The 19,473-nt window shown below is 33.5% G+C and overlaps 1 protein-coding gene across 1 annotated transcript; it reads left to right on the top strand.

The window, feature by feature from the left end:
• Positions 1 to 6,861: 6,861 nt before the first annotated feature.
• LOC126777482 (CUB and peptidase domain-containing protein 2-like) lies at positions 6,862 to 18,477 on the top strand. The gene is made up of 6 exons (XM_050500490.1): positions 6,862 to 6,919; positions 15,853 to 16,050; positions 16,735 to 16,844; positions 16,974 to 17,141; positions 17,430 to 17,586; positions 18,216 to 18,477. The coding sequence occupies exons 1-6, from the start codon at positions 6,862 to 6,864 to the stop codon at positions 18,440 to 18,442; spliced, it is 918 nt and encodes a 305-aa protein (XP_050356447.1). The 3' UTR covers positions 18,443 to 18,477.
• Positions 18,478 to 19,473: the final 996 nt, after the last annotated feature.

Below are 19,473 nucleotides of genomic sequence, written 5' to 3'. Positions count from 1 at the left end.
ATTTGGTCCACCATTTTAAGGTCGCTCAGCGAGCTATGGAGAGGGCTATGATCGGAGTTTCTCTGAAGGATCGAATCCCAAATGTGGTGATCCGAGAACCAAGGTTATCGACATAGCCCAAAGGATTAGTAAGCTGAAGTGGCAGTGGGCTGGACACATATGTCGCAGAACCGACGACCGTTGGAGTAGACGCGTTCTAGAGTGGAGACCACGCCTTGGCAAACGTAGCGTAGGACGCCTTCCAGCTAGGTGGAGTGACGATATACGCAAGGTGACTGGCAGCGGTTGGAGATTACGAGCAGAAAATCGAGCTCAGTGGCGTGCCATTGGAGGGACCTATGTCCAGCAGTGGACGCGAAAAGGGTGATGATGATGATAGGTTTTGAATATTTGACGAGGGATATACGATATAAATTCTCCCAGAATGGCATTTCAAATACTACTATAAATATACATAATATATTTAATGTCATATTTTCATCATCTGTATTTATATTAGTTTTCTTTGGCAGTCTAGACCTTCAAGCAAATAAACAAACAAATATGCTAGAAAATATTATCTCATAAGGATAACAACTTTTATAAGAAACCCTGATATTGGTTACATAAATTTAAAAAATAGAAAATTTGAAATATTAAGATCGTTGCTCCGATGAGGCATTAAAGATAATTTTCACATAATTACGAGAAAGACCGTAGACATCTCCCAGACTGAGCATCTGCCATCGGAGCGTTATTAAGCTATTTGAAGACATAGCCTTGGGTGATGGTATATATACATTCGTGAGCACTAGGTGCTAACAAAGTAAATGGAAGCTTCTATAAAAAAATATTATAGAATAGGTAGGCGGACGAGCATATGGGCCACCTGTTGGTATGTGGTCACCAATGCCTACTGACATTGTAAGAAATGTCAATCATAGCTTATATCGCCAATGCGCAACCAACCTCAGTCTTAATCAACACATTGACCCGGTCCTGGACTTTTAAGCCCCAGGTCGTGTCGATAAAAAGTTATTGGATATTTCTATTGAAGATTCTCAGTAGCCTGGAGATTCATTCAAGGTCCTGGAGTCGGAAAGATGGAAGTCGTTATTCCTGCGCCTGAACTCTTTCTGTCGGATTGCCGTCCCACTGGCAATATGAAAGTCAGGGTATAGAGAGTGTACCTTTATATGTGCACACATTTGTGCTCTACAATATGTCCAGCGCAGTTAGGTAATTTCTTTTGAGATTGGCTGAAATCGTTCAGGAGGATATAATTTACACTCACACACAATCGTTCAGGACACATTACCTCTTACATGGTTATATTGATATTTTTTATAAAAAAAATAGTAATTCCAAAAGCCATCTCCATATTGATAAGCCGTCTTTCCTCGAGATTTCTTCAAGCTAACGTAAAATATTCAAATTGGAGCTGAACAGGTAATGCAGTTTTATACTTTTTTGTGCCATCTACTTTGTCTTTTATATATTACATATTACTCGAATACGTGCGATAATGATCATATTAGTTCTGAATAGTTCCAGGCTATGACCTAGATATCAATAAGTAGGTATTGAATTATGTATTAAACTAGTTTATGTTTTGGTTTCATCCGTATGAAATGTATTTTTAGTAAAACCATATTTGTGTTAAATTATTAAGTTACAATTAAGTTTTTGCAAGGAGCTAAAAATATTTATTAAATTACTTTTAAAACTATGAAAATATTCCCTTAAATTAATCTAATTTGAATGTGGATGGTATCGATCTGATTTTTAAATACCAACATTTTAAAAAACTTCAAGATTTGAGATCTCCAGAATATTTATAGGTACCTATGGATAAACTTACATGAAAAAATATTTTATTTCGCACAATATCTTGGAATTGACTATGAACTTTATTTTTTCAGAAACGTATTTTTATTATAAGCAATTGAAGTTTGCATTGTGTTCAGCTTGTTAAGGTTTTTTACAAAAACTATACATAACTTATATGAATATATATTTCAGATGATTTAAGTTGATAATTTGAAAGTGGAATGTGGAAAATCTTAACTAGAAGTTGACCTAAGCGCGTGTTAGCTTTACATTTAATTCAATACTGTAACATTCAAAAGTGTATTTTTTTCAGCCTTTTGCCGTCCACTGCTGGACGAAAGCCTCCCCCATAGAACGCTAACCATCCCGAACTTGGGGAGTCCGCAACCCGTACCTGTCACCTTTTTTAAATCGTCGGTCCATCTTGTCACAGGGCGTCTTACACTACGTTTGCCTAACTCGGTGACTTTAGTTCACAAGTTTTACTGGTGGTAGGGCTTTGTGCAAGCTCGTCTGGGTAGGTACCACCCACTCATCAGATATTCTACCGCAAAACATCAATACTTGATATTGTTGTGTTCCGGTTTCCTTGTGCCTGTAATTACACTGGCTCACTCACCCTAAGAGACAATGTAATTACAGGCACAAGGGACATAAAATCTTAGTTCCCAAGGTTGGTGGCGCATTGGCTATAAGCGATGGTTGACATTTCTTACAATGCCAATGTCTAAGGGCGTTTGGTGACCACTTACCATCAAGTGGCCCATATGCTCCTACCTTCCTATTCTATAAAAAAAAAACGATAGTGTTTGCCTACTTGGAAAAATAATACTTTGATTTATCCACCTGCACTCCAGAGAAATTTCGATACTTTTGACGAGCCGGTTGGCGTGGTTGGTAGATACTTGCCTTTTCACACCGAAGGTTGTGGGTTCGATTCCCACCCAGGACAGACATTTTTGTGCATGAACATGTCTGTTTGTCCTGAGTCTGGGTGTAATTATTTATATAAGTATGCATTTACTAAAGAAAAGTAGTATATGTAGTATATCAGTTGTCTGGTTTCCATAGCACAAGCTTTGTACAAGCTTAATTTGGGATCAGATGGCCGTGTGTGAAAAATATCCCAGGATATTATTATTATAAAAAAAATGTTCAAATATTTTTATTTTAGTAATGGCTTGACAGAACTATTTCATTATCAAAGAATGAAGAATGAATTCAAATTGACGATTTGTCTATATATCTAAGATCTACTTCTCGATTTGTAGATATCATATTAATTTCAATTCGCATATATGGGGCCTTTGAACAGATTTTGACCAAGAAAACTGCCTAGGAAATGTTATAGTGCACAAGTATATGCGCAAATACAAGTTCACTCTCTATTTTCTCAATCTCGATGAGGCGGTAAGTCTGAAACGACTGCAAAAATGTTCAGACACAGAACCAATGCGCGCTTTCCGATGTAAAGGAGTGTAGACACTGCTACTGACTCCAAGATTCATCTACGTATTATTCGACAAAAAATCCGCTCAATTTTTATTACCCCAACCCAAATACGACCCAGAACCTCAGGATCTGTGAAAGGCTGTTAAATAGCCATGGTCTCTGGTGTAAGCAATTAAGCAAGCAAAGCAAAGCACTATTTAGATAGTTTTATCAGCATGTAACATTGTAAAGTTATATCAACTGTGAAACCCATCATGAGCTATATCTAATACAATGAAGTTGCCAAACATTTATATATATATATATATTCACACATAGAAATTGCTTTGTAATCCATATTGTGCTAGGAACACAAAGCTCTTGAAGTATTGACTGCGTTCCACAGTTCAATCCTTGTGTACACGGCTTATCCGAGTTATATTGCCGGCTTAAATGCTTCCAGCTTAAACCGGTCGATAGTTCAGAAAATGAAGGTTAGACTATACGTCATATTCAGTTACTTTAAATTCATGTTAAATAGTTCGGGATTTTTTATGTGATTTGTATGAGCGTAAAAAAACGATTATATTAGTCTTGGGATGATAAGAGTACAATCGGTATTTTTCCACAGATGAGACTGTCCTAGTCTGGAAGAAGACGGTAGAGTTGGATTAGTATACGACCAAACCCACTGAGGTGTTTGCTTGTGTAGGCCAACCAAACAAATGTCTTCAAGCTTTGGTCGTGTGTAATAGAAACCTAGTACAATAAGAGCAGCGAATGCGCTATGTGCCACCTACCCCGTAGCCCCTCATAGAAATAGAAAATAACACTGTGCAGAAAGCCCACCTGGGATTAAGAAATAATAGAATATTACATTATTTCTTAATCCCAGGTGGGCTTTCTGCACAGTGTGTGTGTGTGTCTCATGGAATATTACATTCTAAATTAATAGAATTAGGTAATATCACTCGCTTCCGGACTATAAAAATATTATCTCGAGCTGTATGGCCAGCTATTTTATACGACTACAACTCGTGAAATCGTGGGTTTTATCTCGGTCACGCCATTAACAGTTATACACTTAAACTTATTGGTCCTGCACCAGTATTTCCTTCTGACATGGCATATTTCTATTCCACTGAGTGCATTTATAACATCTCCTGCATAATTGGTTACCCATCGAGTATGAAAGCGTTATTCATGTCCTTAAAGATGATTAATTCGTAATTGCAAAATTTATATTAAATAATACATCCATTTATCGAACGCAGACTTTTCAAAAAAGCGTAAAAGAGTGTATAGTGTTCAGTTAGCCTTGTTTTACATTGAATATTCAAGGTTCGTTAGCCTTTGCGATTGTCGAGTGTCCTTGGTTGGACTCGAACTAGTCCTCGTTACGGCTGGAGCGCTTCTTTCGAACAATAATAACAATGGACAAAATGTGGACGGATATTTGATGTAACATTATAGAAACATTAACCCCATAATATACGTTAATAAAGATTTAGTTATAATTTGCGCCTATCAAACAACACTAAAGCAGTATTGCTTGATAGCTCAGTTTAAGATGCAAATAACATTTTGTTATGATGTGCCTAATTTACGTATATAATTCATTTATACATACATTGTACTCAGTGATGAAAAAAACCATTAAAAATATATTTGCACAGGCTCGTTAAATTCCTGCCAAGTGTACTCGATTATAATCGAGCCGTAGTGTGGCGGAACTTTATTTAATGATTTATTTACAGTCTTATTTCGCAATCTAAGCAAAGATAGATTGCGTGCTACACACATTATAATGTATTAGACATTGAGCTGCCTAGAGAGTTTAACTTCTTTATAAAACCCATGCCAATGTCCAGCATAATTATCAATGAAGGTTCTGACTCTAAGTACGCCTCATTCTGACACACTTAATTTACTTTCATATATATATATATATATATATATATATATATATGAAAGTAAATTATATATATATATACATTATATATATATGCATATATGTATATATATACATATATATATATATATATATATATACATATATATATATATATATACATATATACATATGCATCTTTGACAGTTGATTTAAGCAGCATCGCGAAGGCATGTTCTTTAATTACAAAGTTCCAAGAAAATTATTTTAAAATTTAAGCTGAAAATGATCTAGCAAATATATAAACAGACTCTCGTTAAAATACATCAAAATACTTTTATTCAAATTGATTTTAACAAAGTACTTTTAAATCGTCAATCGTTTCTAAAATAAGTGAAATGATTTAAATAAAACTCAGGGTGATGATATCATACAATTTAGTCATAGTGACAATTCTCAAGAGAATACTACTAGTACCTTACTACTACTAGTATACAAGTGTGTACGCTTACACAAGCGCACTCTCTATTCCTTTATTTTTCGTAATCCGATGGGATAGGACAGGATTGTAATAGATGGGGTGCATGTCAGTCACCTCCACGTGGTGCACCCTGGGCAACGGGGTCGACCAGCAATCCGATGTTTTTCCGGAATGCTTGTCGATCGCGGCTGAGACTGACGCGGCGGAAGTGTCGCGGGCCGCTCCTGGGACTTCTCTGTTGCGCAGAGTGGACCAGCGAGCGGCTTCGTGGCAAAAAGGAGGACTCCGGGGTCCTTTCGGGCCGCCGGAGAGAGGAGGAGTTGGTCTCTGGAGTCCTTTCGGGCTGCCGGAGACAGGAGTAGAGGAGTAGAGGAGGAGGGAGAGGCGGGTTCGTCCAGTTTCGGTGTCGATGCTGGGCGGACAGACTTCGGTCACCGCCTTCTCAAACTCGTTTCCCCATCCAGGTGCCAGCCTGCGGTGGGACCGAGGGCCTTGCCTTCACCGGCCGAGTCGAGAGGAGAAAACCTCAATAAAAAACAACAGGTGGGTCGCTCACCCAAAGCGACGGCCGCAGGTGGGGTCGCGGTGGTGTGCTAACGCGTTCCCGTAACCCCGCCACCATGCGGTGAGAAGGAAACGAGGAGGTTTTAGTGGGTAGGACGATGGCCTTCTGCCCCGTGAGTCCCACATACCCGTCCCGGTCGTGTCGTGAAAGAAAAAAAAAAAAAAAAGGATTGTAATAGATTGTTTGGAGTATACAACACAGGATATGTTTGTTGTTAAGTGGTGTATCAAAGAAGTTTCTTATAATGAAAATAGAGTAAATTAAGCGCAACGATACTATAATTCTGGGATTGTCAAAAGTAATTGTATCTCCATCCGTACCATCTCGATATCTGGAAATCCACAACAGCGTGACCTTAAAAAGGCATTTTATGACTTTCGCTTTCGCCAGCTTTCGCTGAAGACTTTTTCGAACCGATATAACATAGAAACCTTTAAGAAAAGAGCGAACTCATTCCTAAAATGCACCTGCAAGCCCTCGGGTGTTATAAGTGTCTATTGATGATGATGGTAGTCACTTTTCATCAAGTGAGCCTCTTGCTAGTTTGCCCCCGCTCGCATAAAAAAAACTTTGTTACAACTAAATAAGAAATTAATCAATTGAAAGAAAATGCAAATTGACAATGAGCAATTGCATTACTTGCTAACAATTACAAAAGGAACTTCACAAATACTAAACGGGAATATGCAAACGGACCCGTCATCTGCATTTGAGACCATTCACAGACCATGCAGTAATTCCGGTAATTTCTGGCCACCTACACAACCAGTAGCCAGCATCGTGACTCAAAGAGCATGCGAATAAACCAATCAAAATACTCATTACTATTGGTTCTCGATCGCTGTGAAGCTTACGAGGTTCTAACTTATTTTATAGACAACGTTAGAAAAACTCTCGTATGAAAATTTATTCGTTTATAAAAAATATCTTACCTATATATTTGTTCAACAAAATATAAATAAAAAGATACAAATGATAGTTCTATTCATTTAACATGAAAATAATCAAATGTGTGACTGTTTTCAAAAGAATGTGTGACTTAAACGATATTCCTATTATTTAATCAAAATATCTTCCATGGATTAAAATTGTATTCAAGTACTTAAGCGAATGTGTTGGTGCAATATGAATGGCAAACTTACATTCTTGCCGTTTCATGAGATTGTACACAACATATTAACTGAGAATTTCTTGACGGAAAAAAAATCAATAACTTTAATTAATATAAAATTATAACTTTTTATAATAATAAAAAGATTTTTACAATAATATTTAAATATCAATGTATACTTGTATAATTTTGTAATGTAGCGTCTTAGACGTTTTTATTATGTCCCTTCTTTTTGATTTTTAAACCTGCATCTTTTTTTATATACCGCAATTCTTATGTTGGTCACTTTTTCTTGTGTTCTGTTATTGTTATATATCACTCAAACGCTTTAATATTTTTAAGAAATTGTAAACGGCGCAAGAACACTATACATGCAGTTTTTGCTTTCAAATGGGTATACATAAAATGTTCCTAGAATTAAAAAATAAAAATTCCTTCTACACTGAATCGTTCAAAAAGTTTTACTATACATAATTGCCCAGAATACGATGGTAGGTGTATCTTTGTTACATCACCTGGTTTCGCTTGTCTATTTTCTCTGCCCGTGTATTTTCCAACCCCTTGAGATATGTATTCGATAACTGCGTGGTGTTTATTTGTTCATGTAAGTTCAATATTTCAACCGAAATGTACGTATCGATAACAATGCTTACATAGTAGTTATTAAAGTTAGTAACTAGATAATTGTGTTAAATATATTAATGGAAGATTTCAGGACCTTGTTACAGACAATCTAAATTATTTTGACCCGTGACTCAAACTCAGAACCTTGGGATCATACGTATAAGCTAACAATTAACGAGTCAGTTATACATTGTAATTTTTATTTAAGTAGAATAGAAAGACAGACGCGCTCATGGGCCACTTGATGGTAAGTGGCACTGTAAGAAATATTAACCATCGCTTAAATCACCAATGCGCCACCAACCTTGGGAACTAAGATGTTATGTCCCTTGTGCCTGTAATTACACTGGCTCACTCACCCTTCAAGCCGGAACATAACAATACCAAGTACTGCTGTTTTGCGGTAGAATATCTGATGAGTGGGTGGTACCTACCCAGACGAGCTTGCACAAAGCTCTACCACCAGTAATAAGCTAGAAATAGCGATATTATCCAGTATAGCTAGCTGTTACTATTGTAACTATCAAAGACTATTCTGAACAATACACACTGGAAGCTGAATTAATTATTTGAATGCACTTTGAACGTCGCCTGAGGCACAAAGGGCAGGTTAGCCAAAATTTCCTATGATAAAGCGTATAGTTATAGTGTATGTGAATCTCCAAATACGTGATGAAATCATGTCTTTATAAATATAATTTACGGCTATTAGTTAATTTAATAAATATCACTTTTGACAGTGTTGATATTCTTCAAAATAATAATAACATCATCTTAACCCGTTTTCGGCCAACGGCGGTCAATCTCAAGAGAGATAAGCCAGCTTCAGGAGATATTAAAGTGCACAAGTATGTGCGCAAACAAAGGTGCACTCTCTAATCCCTAACTCTCATAATCCGATGGGAAGGCAATCCGACAACACCAGAAATAGTTCAGGCACGGAACGGCTTAACGTGCTTTCCGAGGCGTGGGAGTATTCACACTTCCAACTAAGGGTAGAAGAGTAAAAGGGTAAAGGTAGGGAATTAAAACGAAGTACTCTTAACGGCTTATTTAAATCAATTCGAATTTCAAATTTCTTAGACAGTGATTCAATAATCAATAAGTAGACGAGAATTAACATTAATTAATTAATTTTATGACGCGTCACGTTTACGCACACGTTACATGAGAAAGTAGAAAGATATGTCGTATAAATTAATAGAAAGAGAATGCTATATACTTTAAGAAATTTTACTTCTATCACGTGTATGATGTTGCACGTTTATTTAATCCTTTTCCTCAATATGTTTAAATTTATAAACATAACACGAAGTACACGACATGTGTGGACTAAACACTGACGTAACAAGCGTTTAAATTATAATTGAATTGCTGCAAGACCATTATTTAGACTAAGCTTATGTCCTAGTATAATACACGTTAATCTCAAGAATTAATGATCGCAAGCAATCATTTATTCATCAAGTGAAATATAATTTCATCTATTAAATGCATAGAAAGCTGGCAAATAGACCATTCAGATAGTCCTAACTGTATATAATTCTCTCCGTAAAACATATAGTATGAATGGTTTATTCCTTGAATGGGTACAACGTTGGGAACTAAAATGTTATGTCCCTCGTGCCTGTAGTTACACTGGCTCCCTTCAAACAGGAACACAACAATACTATGTATGCTGCTTAACGAAATAATACGGGAAACAAAACACGGAATATTGCTTAAAATTTATTTTAGGTAGACGAGTAAATACACTGCAATGAATAAAAATAATTTTTCCGTCAGTCCGCCGCCATACTTGTGTCTTTAATTGAATAAGAACTTAAATATTTATGTGATATAACCTGTTTATATATTAAATTACTTATAATCAAATATCGATCATTCGTTGATTAAGAATGATTGAAAATTTTAAAGATTTGAAATGGGTTTTTTGATAGGTTGTTACTCCAAAAAAAAATTATCACCTAAAACATCCTATCCGTTTCAACTACACATAAAGTTAAATAAAGAACAAGTTGGTAGTAAGATTGAATGAGGAAAATTTATATTAAGAACAGTGAACATCGACGAATACTAACTCTATATGTACTATAAAAACAATACTAACATCATTTATATAATATTTTAATATAGTTTAATTTTTTTTCTTTTTCAACAGTTAAGTACCTATTTGAAATTATCAAACATCCAGTGCAAGGAAGGATTGGAATTGACTTTGCGGTGTTACAAGTATTTCTCTACTACTACTGTTTATATAAATAAACACGAGAAGTAGTTATTATATATACACATATATCATAATAATATATTTTATGCATATATACTTACATAAAAAAACATTATATTGTTGAAAATGTACTGTGATAGGTTATATGAGAACTTTATTAAAACAATCCAAAGGTAATCTCGAGCTAAGATTGTAAAAAACCTCTGATGTATAATTACAACTTTTATGATGCAGCGTAACCTTATACTAAATTAATAATTTTAATAAAATTAATTTTATTTAACCAACGCCTACCCTTTAATCAGTTCCTAAATTTACTGGTGGTAGTGCTTTGTGCAAACTCGTCTGGGTAGGTACCACCCACTCATCAGATATTCTACCGCAAAACAGCAGTACTTGGCATTGTTATGTTGCGGTTTGAAAGGTGAGTGAGCCAGTGTAATTACTGGCACAAGGGACATAACGTCTTAGTTCACATTTCTTACAATGCCAATTTCTATGGGCGTTGGTGGCCAGGTGGCAGGCCAGGCCATATGCTTGTCCGCCTACTTATTCCATAAAAAAAAATATCAAACAGTGTAATAAGCTTAACGAAGTGTTTGTTCCAGCTTGTTACACCGTTGTTGGAATAAATATCAGGTCGCTCTGTACCCAACAAGAGCAGATTTGAGTCAAACCAAGCACTCTCGACTATTGCAAAGGCTAACGAACACTTGAAAATTGTTGAAACAAAACAACCATTGCGTAACGCGTACATTTGTTTGTACTATTCCTTGAGATAGTTTTAGAAAATGGATAACTAAATTTACTTTATACGTATGCATTGGATTTTTACGGAATGGAATGGAATTTTAATTTCATGTGCTTGGGTCGAGTAGAATTTATGTATTTACATAAACTCCGAATATACATATATAATATATATATATATATAATACCGAAAAAACGATGGCGATGAAGACGCCGATGACAACCACTTCTTCTACTTCCACACACTATTTGGCAACCTATATTTGTTTTTGTTATTGGGTTGATATGTTATAATGATGAAAAAATAGCTATTCAATAAAAGTTAACATGTCTGACTGATACCACGCAGAACCTACACCGCTGGGTCTAACAGGATGATTTTAACTAAGAAAGTATTTTTCAAAATTCATCTCTAAAACGTTAAAAAGGGGATGGATTATTGTACGAAAATGATGATGTTGAAAATATGGAAAATATGGAGCTTATTTAATGTGTTATTGGCTTTTATATATACTCGATAAAGCTTTTTTTAAATTCATTAACTAAGAGGGTAAAATTGGGAATGAAATTTTAAAAACCTTCATACGTACGTGATTATGCCTAAATCTTATCACTCTCAATTCACATAACTAGTATAAAGCACAGACATAAAAAATATGAGACTTCAGTTTATTCGTTCGTGCTTAATGCGCACTGAACTGGAAAATCTCTGAGTGTTTAGATTTCTACAATTTTTAAACTAGATAATTCGCTTTTAAAACATAATCAATTATTGTTTTATTTTGGTATTTCCAAATGACTTATTATGTACAAGATTTTGATATTCCACATGCCATGTTTGCAGCCACATGTATCATAAAAAAAACTTTTGACAAATAGGAGCAAAAACGCAAAACAGAACTGTTCTGCTTTTGCCTATGTATAAATACATACTAATTAAATGATACGACATCTATATCAAGCCGTATTAACTTTCCACTCGTATTAACTTAACATAACGAACAGAATTTAAAACTTACTTGTTTCACGATACTACGCTAGATGGCGTTGGTTTATTTTTTTATTTTATGTTAATTTCCTATATTTTTTTATTTATATAAGCTTAATTGTTTGTAAGACAGTAAGAAAATGTTTTAAATTCATTATTCTATTTATGAATATAAACTTACTACATCGTGGGAATAGTGAATAAAGACCTATCACTTTTAATTGGGGACTATTCTCTTATAAGCGGCTAGTAATGATTATTCTATGTAGAGACAACGATTTCGAGGTCTTGACACAAAAACTGTCAACACACTGGCAATTTAATGCTCTTTGAAAACAATATCTATCGTCATTTGTAATCAATTCATTTACATTCCTCTCTCATTTCTTTTGTATACATTTCATCCATAAAATAAAAGGCTGATAAATCGTATTATAGTAGAATGTTAATAAGAGCCGAATGTCCGGGCAAGTACCTCTGAATTTTTATATAATTTGTGTTAATTTATCAGCATTCATAAAGAAAATTTAAATTTCATCAGAAATAAACAAAGACCGAATTTATGATAACATGGACATAAAATTAAATTTAATTTATAAAATTAAATCATATTTTTAAAACAAAGAAAACTAACTTATGTCTAATACAAATTAAATGTAATAACAGCATATGTGAAAAATGTTAAATCACCGGGGCAGTAAAAGTTTTAATAATAAAATAACCTTAGATTTTTATTTAAACATGCGATTTTTATTGATAAATAGAATGTATTATAAATAGTTATTAATTTATTATAAAATGTATGTAATGAATGTATATAAATAGTCATTAAATATATAATTTATATATATATATATATATATATATATATAAATTATATATTTAATGACTATTTATAATACATTCATTACATACATTTTATAATAAATTAATAACTATTTAAAGTATATATATATATATATATATAAATTATATATTTAATGTGTAAATGATATAAAACTACTATGAGGAAATCAACTAGTACAACACATATGGTGTTATCCTCTAAAATATGGAAACTCAGAGCATTAATTAAAACACGTTAATCAATTAATAAGCCAATCACAAACCACTGCTGGACATAAGTCTCTCCTAAGGTACAACAAAGCTCTCGATTCCCCTTACCGCCACTTCAGTTATTAATTCACTTGGCGTGCGGTCTCCAGTCTTTTTTTTATCGTATTGGTAGGCGTACGAGCAAATGCGCCACCTGATAGTAAGTAGTCACCAACGGCCATAGACATTGGCATTGTAAGAAATGCTAACCATCGCTTACATCGCCAATGCGCCACCAATCTTGGGAACTAAGATGTTATGTCCCATGTGATTGTAATTACACTGGCTCACTCACCCTTCAAACCGGAACACAACAACACCAAGTATTGCTGTTACAGTCTTAAGAAGTCTGAACAATATTGATATATTGATTTTGTATTTGTATTATATATGAATAATATTAAGATTCCGTCTAAAGGTAAAAAGAAACCGGTCTGGTGTCTGGGTCTGGTAGCTGTTTTCCTTGTATGAATTCGTTTGCGGTCGCAGACATATATGATAATTAAAATATTTTATATTCATCTCTGAGCGGAAATTGAACAAAGAAAAATACGTTGATTTTAACTTGCAATGTAGTGTTATTTTGATTACGTAAAATCTTGCAAGATTAATTAGAAGCATTTCTTATCCTACGGAGTTCAACATTTATAGGCGGCTTTATTTTTAATGACAGCGCATTATTATCATAAGTATTACCCGATTCTAAATCCGAAACCCAAATAAGGGAACTCTCACGGTAGTATGCACAAGCGACCCCGTGCTGTTCGTCGAAAAGACAGCGGGCACCGCTGGTATTACCGTCACGTAATTGCGTAAATGCGTTTTTCCAGCAAAAAAAAAATGATTGGGGAACTCAATAACACATACAGTAATTCAGTTTAGTTTTAAAACATTTATAAAATATTTTTTTATATGAAGTGTTTTTTTTTAAACGAAGTTCATATTAGTGTAAATATTTATTAAGTTTAAATATATAAAGCAAATCTTTTTTTTTTCATTTGAAATTATTTCTTCATTCTCGATTGATTAATATTATAATGTAATTTATAATATTAGTGTAAGTACAGTCAGATAGAGATATTATATAATATAAATTGCATGAATATGAATTTTATAATTGATCATTTTATACATATATTTTCATAAACATTAGACATGACTTTTAAGGTTTTTTTGAGCTAAGACGCTAATATTATTAAAAAGACCTGTTAGTCTCAAAAACATGTTATTCAAGTGTATAACGATGACTCATAACTGAATTTGTGTTTAAGAAATACTAACGTGTGGTTATTAACAATGTGTGTGAAATTATTTAAATATTTCGTGTTTTTAATAATTTCAATATTTGTTAAGCGTGTTAATAATACACAAAGTCATGCTTGGCATCCACCTGTTTACGATGAGTATTTTTGTACGAATAATTCGAAAATCTTTGCTATATTCTATGGAGATAGGGACACGTATGAAGTACATATAAAAGAAGAACTAGATGCTGCTACGGAAATAAAAGTGAAATTGGATTCTGGTGGGACTATTTTATTTGTAAGTTTTTAATATACCGATGTTAGCTCAATATTTGTAACTCAAATTCGTACCGGCTTGATTCGGTTTTATATCAAAATTTACTTTATATAAATAGTAATTTAAAGACGCAATCGACGAATCGTAAATCAGTGTAGGATTCTCAAAGGCCACGTAAAGTGGCTGAATCAATATGTGAAACGCAATTTTTTTTAAATATTTATATTATTTTATTCTTGTGGATATTCTTATGTATTACCTACCTATAATTATTTTTATTTTTTTTAATTATATATATATATATTTTATTTCTACCTCCAAACCTTCGCCTCAAAAAGGGAGAGGAGGCCTTAGCCCAGCAGTGGCACATTAACAGGGCATATATATATATATATATATATATATATATATATATATAAATATTAATTATAGGTAAATAGACAGGTACTTGTTTTTGTCGCACTTTTATTATTATAAACTAAAAAAAAAGCCAACATACAAGGAAACTCAGTGAACGAATGAATGTGAGTGTGAGATTCATACATCTATTACTACATAATTGAAGACGAATACCTTAGATCAGTTCACGACGCTAGCGATGACGTAAAGCGATCAAATTGGGAAAGGTGCATAATAATTACTACTGAAAAAACCTAATTTCCTAACTTAAAACATATTTTGCTCCATCTTCACCCAAGGTCGATATAAATTAGCCGTATATTCTTTAAGCGCCCAATACCGTACGAACTATTTTATCCGACCTCTATTTTTATATTATATCAAACTTTTGTTGTACATGTGATAATAAAAGATTATTCTCTCTAGAAAAATTCTTATTAGTTATAATTTATAGGAAGACTCAAGAAACCCAACATTTCCAGAAAATTCAGCAAAATTCACGCAAAAAGATCTTATCAATAACGTTTTTGTGTTTATATTACGACAAAAATTCCCAGAATACTTATTTCATGTGAAAGGAAAACCATTTCCAGAACACCCACCTTATATACTGAGTATTAAAATTGATGGAGAAGAAAAATGTTTTGATCCTAAAAGGGTATGTAATTTATTTTATTATGTGTGTTATACATAATTCATTAATTTTTTGACCTTTCTAACAAAAAATTGATTTCACAACTAAATCTCTTCGTAAAAACAAGAAAGGACATAATCAGATATAATTCTACATTTGCTCATTAAAAAAAAAAAAAAAATTATATATATATATATACATTAAGTTTTAACAGTTAATATTTGTTTTTAATGACATTTTTAATGACATGTATATATTAATTAACGGATAAGATATAGTAAATCCTAAATTACAGAATTTTTTTTCACAAAATTACAAAATAGCGCCATTTTGGTCTGAAGCTCCTGACAAACATTGTGGGAGACGGAGGATCGACCGAGAACACACCGAATTGATTGTTAGCGGTTCTGCTTCGAAAAGCGGCCACTGGCCCTGGCATGCTGCTATTTACAGAAATCACCGACTAAGTGTGCAGTACATCTGCGGGGGGACTCTGATATCAAAATTATTGATTCTAACAGGTACAATAACATAGTATGAGTGACAATGGGATCAAATTGTGACGGAATAAAAAAATACAGTCGAGACTGGAAAATTTTATATTATATTTATAAAAAACTATTATACAGTAACAGCCACTGCTGGGCTAAGGCCTCCTCTCCCTTTTTTGAGGAGAAAGTTTGGAGCTTATTCCACCACGCTGCTCCAGTGCGGGTTGGTAGAATACACATGTGGCAGAATTTCGATGAAATTAGACACATGCAGGTTTCCTCACGATGTTTTCCTTCACCGAAAAGCACGAGATGAATTATAAACAGAAATTAAGCACATGTAAATTCAGAGGTGCTCGCCCGGGTTTGAACCCACGTTCATCGGTTAAGATTCACGCGTTCTTACCACTGGGCCATCTCGACTTAAAAAAACTATTATATTGTAAATGAATTATAAGTAATGGTTCTATGGTGTTCTACTAGTAGTTCAACGCCATACATTGAAAATTACTAAATGTATGCTGATATTATAAATGCAAATGTGACTCCGTCTGTCTGTCAAGCTTTTACGGCTACACCACTAAACCGATATTGATGATTTTTTTTTTATTATTGAATAGGTAGACCCATATGTATGGCCCATTCGTCTGCCTATCTATGATATAAAATATAAAATAATCCTCACACAATATAACATTAATTTTGAATCCATAGCTGCACATTGTGTTACAATCAATGAAATACCGGTAAATCCTGAAAGGCTTGGAATTGTTCTCGGAAAAACATCTCTTTTAACTAATGAAGTAACTAGTCAAGAAAGAAAGGTGGGTTTATTTTGTGTTATTCAATCTATATTTAATGTATTAACAATTCTCGTAAGAATGAAATTTCAATTTAACTTTGACTTTCTTTTATCACAGTGTCAATATTCAATAAATTTAATAAATTTCCAGGTATACCAAGTAATAGCTCACGATGACTTTAAAAAGATAAATTTAGATAATGATATAGCTTTACTAAAATTAAGTACAGAGGTTATATATAATAATTACATTCAACCAGCGTGTCTATGGCTTGACACAGTGTACGATCAATTGGATTCTTATGAAATAACAGGAACGGTAAATTTTTTTTTTAATATTACACTTATCTTCGAGCATGATGATATATTTTTTAAATTAAATATGGAATATATGATAACCTTTATTATAGCAGATTAAATAAATTTGGAACAAGGCTTAAAAAGAATTAGCGTTAAGAATATTGATGCTTTGTATACAAAATACATAACGTAAACAGGAGTTTAATTCTAATCACATTAAGAATTTTAGAATAATTGCCCTAATCGTAAATAAATGTACAATGTTTTTTTAATATTTATTTTTTATTTACATTACATCTTAATTCAGGTTGTAGGATGGGGCATTGACCAAACAGATTTACTAGCAAAGGACCTTCACGAAGCAACAGTACCAATAGTCCCAACTTTAACTTGCTTTTCTTTTAATCCTGTATTCTATAGCAACCTACTGAATGAGAAAAAATTCTGCGCTGGAAATGCTAACGGTGAGTTCAATATTTAGAACGATTGATACGGAATGTAGTTATTTGTGGCTATTATATTATTTCGCGAATCTTATCAACTACAACTTTAAAATATATTATACCCAATCTACTGTACCTAAAATCTATCTTATATGGTGAATCTTATGTGCTGATTTAAACCAGATAGAGTCCGTTTTCCAAAAAAATGTTTGGAACGCGCCCAAAAAAAAAATACTTTCGATGAATTATATATATTAAATTGTTGAAATTAATCGATCGCATGATCGTTTGAATAAATTATTTAAAAAATTTACCCTTACATCGCCAATGCGCCACAAACCTTAGGAACGAAGATGTTATGTCCCTTGTGCCTGTAGTTACACTGGCTCACTCACCCTTCAAACTGAAACGCAACAATATTAAATATTGCTGTTTAGCGGTAGAATATGAGTACGTGGTACTTACCCAGATATGTACAAAGGCCTAGTACCTAATAAAATATATTTAATCATATCATAATATTATATATTACACCAATATTTGATGAGTATATACTAAGACGGGCTTGCACATAGCCTAACCACCTAGTAATAAATCACCTACTATGAACTAGCTTAAATTAATTACAAAATGCATTTTTTCGTATTCAGGTACCGCGGCGTGCAACGGTGACAGTGGAGGAGGATATGTAGTATTCGTTACAGATTCAAAGAATCCTGATTTTAGAGTAGAGTATGCAACAGGAGCATGGTACGTGAAGGGTATCGTGTCCGTCATCATAAGCAGAAAAGGTTCATCACTTTGTGACACAGAGGCATACACCGTTTTCACGGACGTAGCAAAATACAGGGATTGGATATTGAAATACATGAATTAGTTACAATTATGTAGTGATTGTATACATTTTAGATATTATTAAATTTCCCCGATTTTTAATAAGCCTCATTACGATAGGTTTCATTGTCGTAAAATAATATTAAAAATGTAAATAAAAATATTGTATGTACAGTTTGTACTCTATGCGTTACTATAAAAAAAACCCGCTGAGCTTCTGTCGCCGGTTCTTCTCAGGTCTGAAGTGTTTCTATATTCAATAAAAAATTACTTTGACTTTTATTTAAATAAAACCGAAACTAATTACACGCTTTTTATTATCTTTCATATGTATCGAAAACTATTTCTTCTTTTAAAATATTTTTTTATTATGTATTTTCAAATATCAATGATCAATTATGTCAGGTCCACTTTTATTTTTGGTATACTTATATGATCTTTATATATATGGTATCCTATCAACATCAAACATGAACATAATATATAACTTGTTATTTATTTGTTACCTGGTGGTCTGGGTGGGTTTTTGAATAAATATTCTAACTTAAGAACTATTATCGACGTCTCAAATCGAATGGTGGGGGTGCGAAAATTGGTGGTTTTATTTTTATTAATGATGATTTTAGTATCTTAACAATGTTCCGAGAAACAGTGATGACATATTTCGGTACAGCTATCAAATTATTAAACTTTGAAGACGTAAATATAGCGCAAGTAGCAAACTCGAACATAAAATTCATATATCCAGGCATAAAAGGCGTATTTTATCAGAATGATTTCAAATGTGCAACGATGATCATGAATAATGTTAAATATTTTAACGGTAAATGGAAATTGCATTTTAATGTAGCTAATACAAAAGAAAGAGAATGTCTAAAAGAGAGTCAGGCCACTGACTGCAGGCTCTTGCTTCTAAAAATCTAGGGACAGTACTTGATTGGGTAACGATAAGCATCGTCGTATGCCTTCGTTTAGGTTTAAAGGTGTACGAGCGTCATACACGTCCCTGTGGTACCCGGGTGGATCATTTCGGACGCCATGGACTCAGTAACAGCAAAAGCGCTGGCCGTGCAT

Source organism: Nymphalis io, chromosome 23 (genome assembly GCF_905147045.1).
Source record: "Nymphalis io chromosome 23, ilAglIoxx1.1, whole genome shotgun sequence".
Classification (NCBI taxonomy): domain Eukaryota; kingdom Metazoa; phylum Arthropoda; class Insecta; order Lepidoptera; family Nymphalidae; genus Nymphalis; species Nymphalis io.
This window is presented reverse-complemented; position numbering and strand designations above follow the sequence as displayed.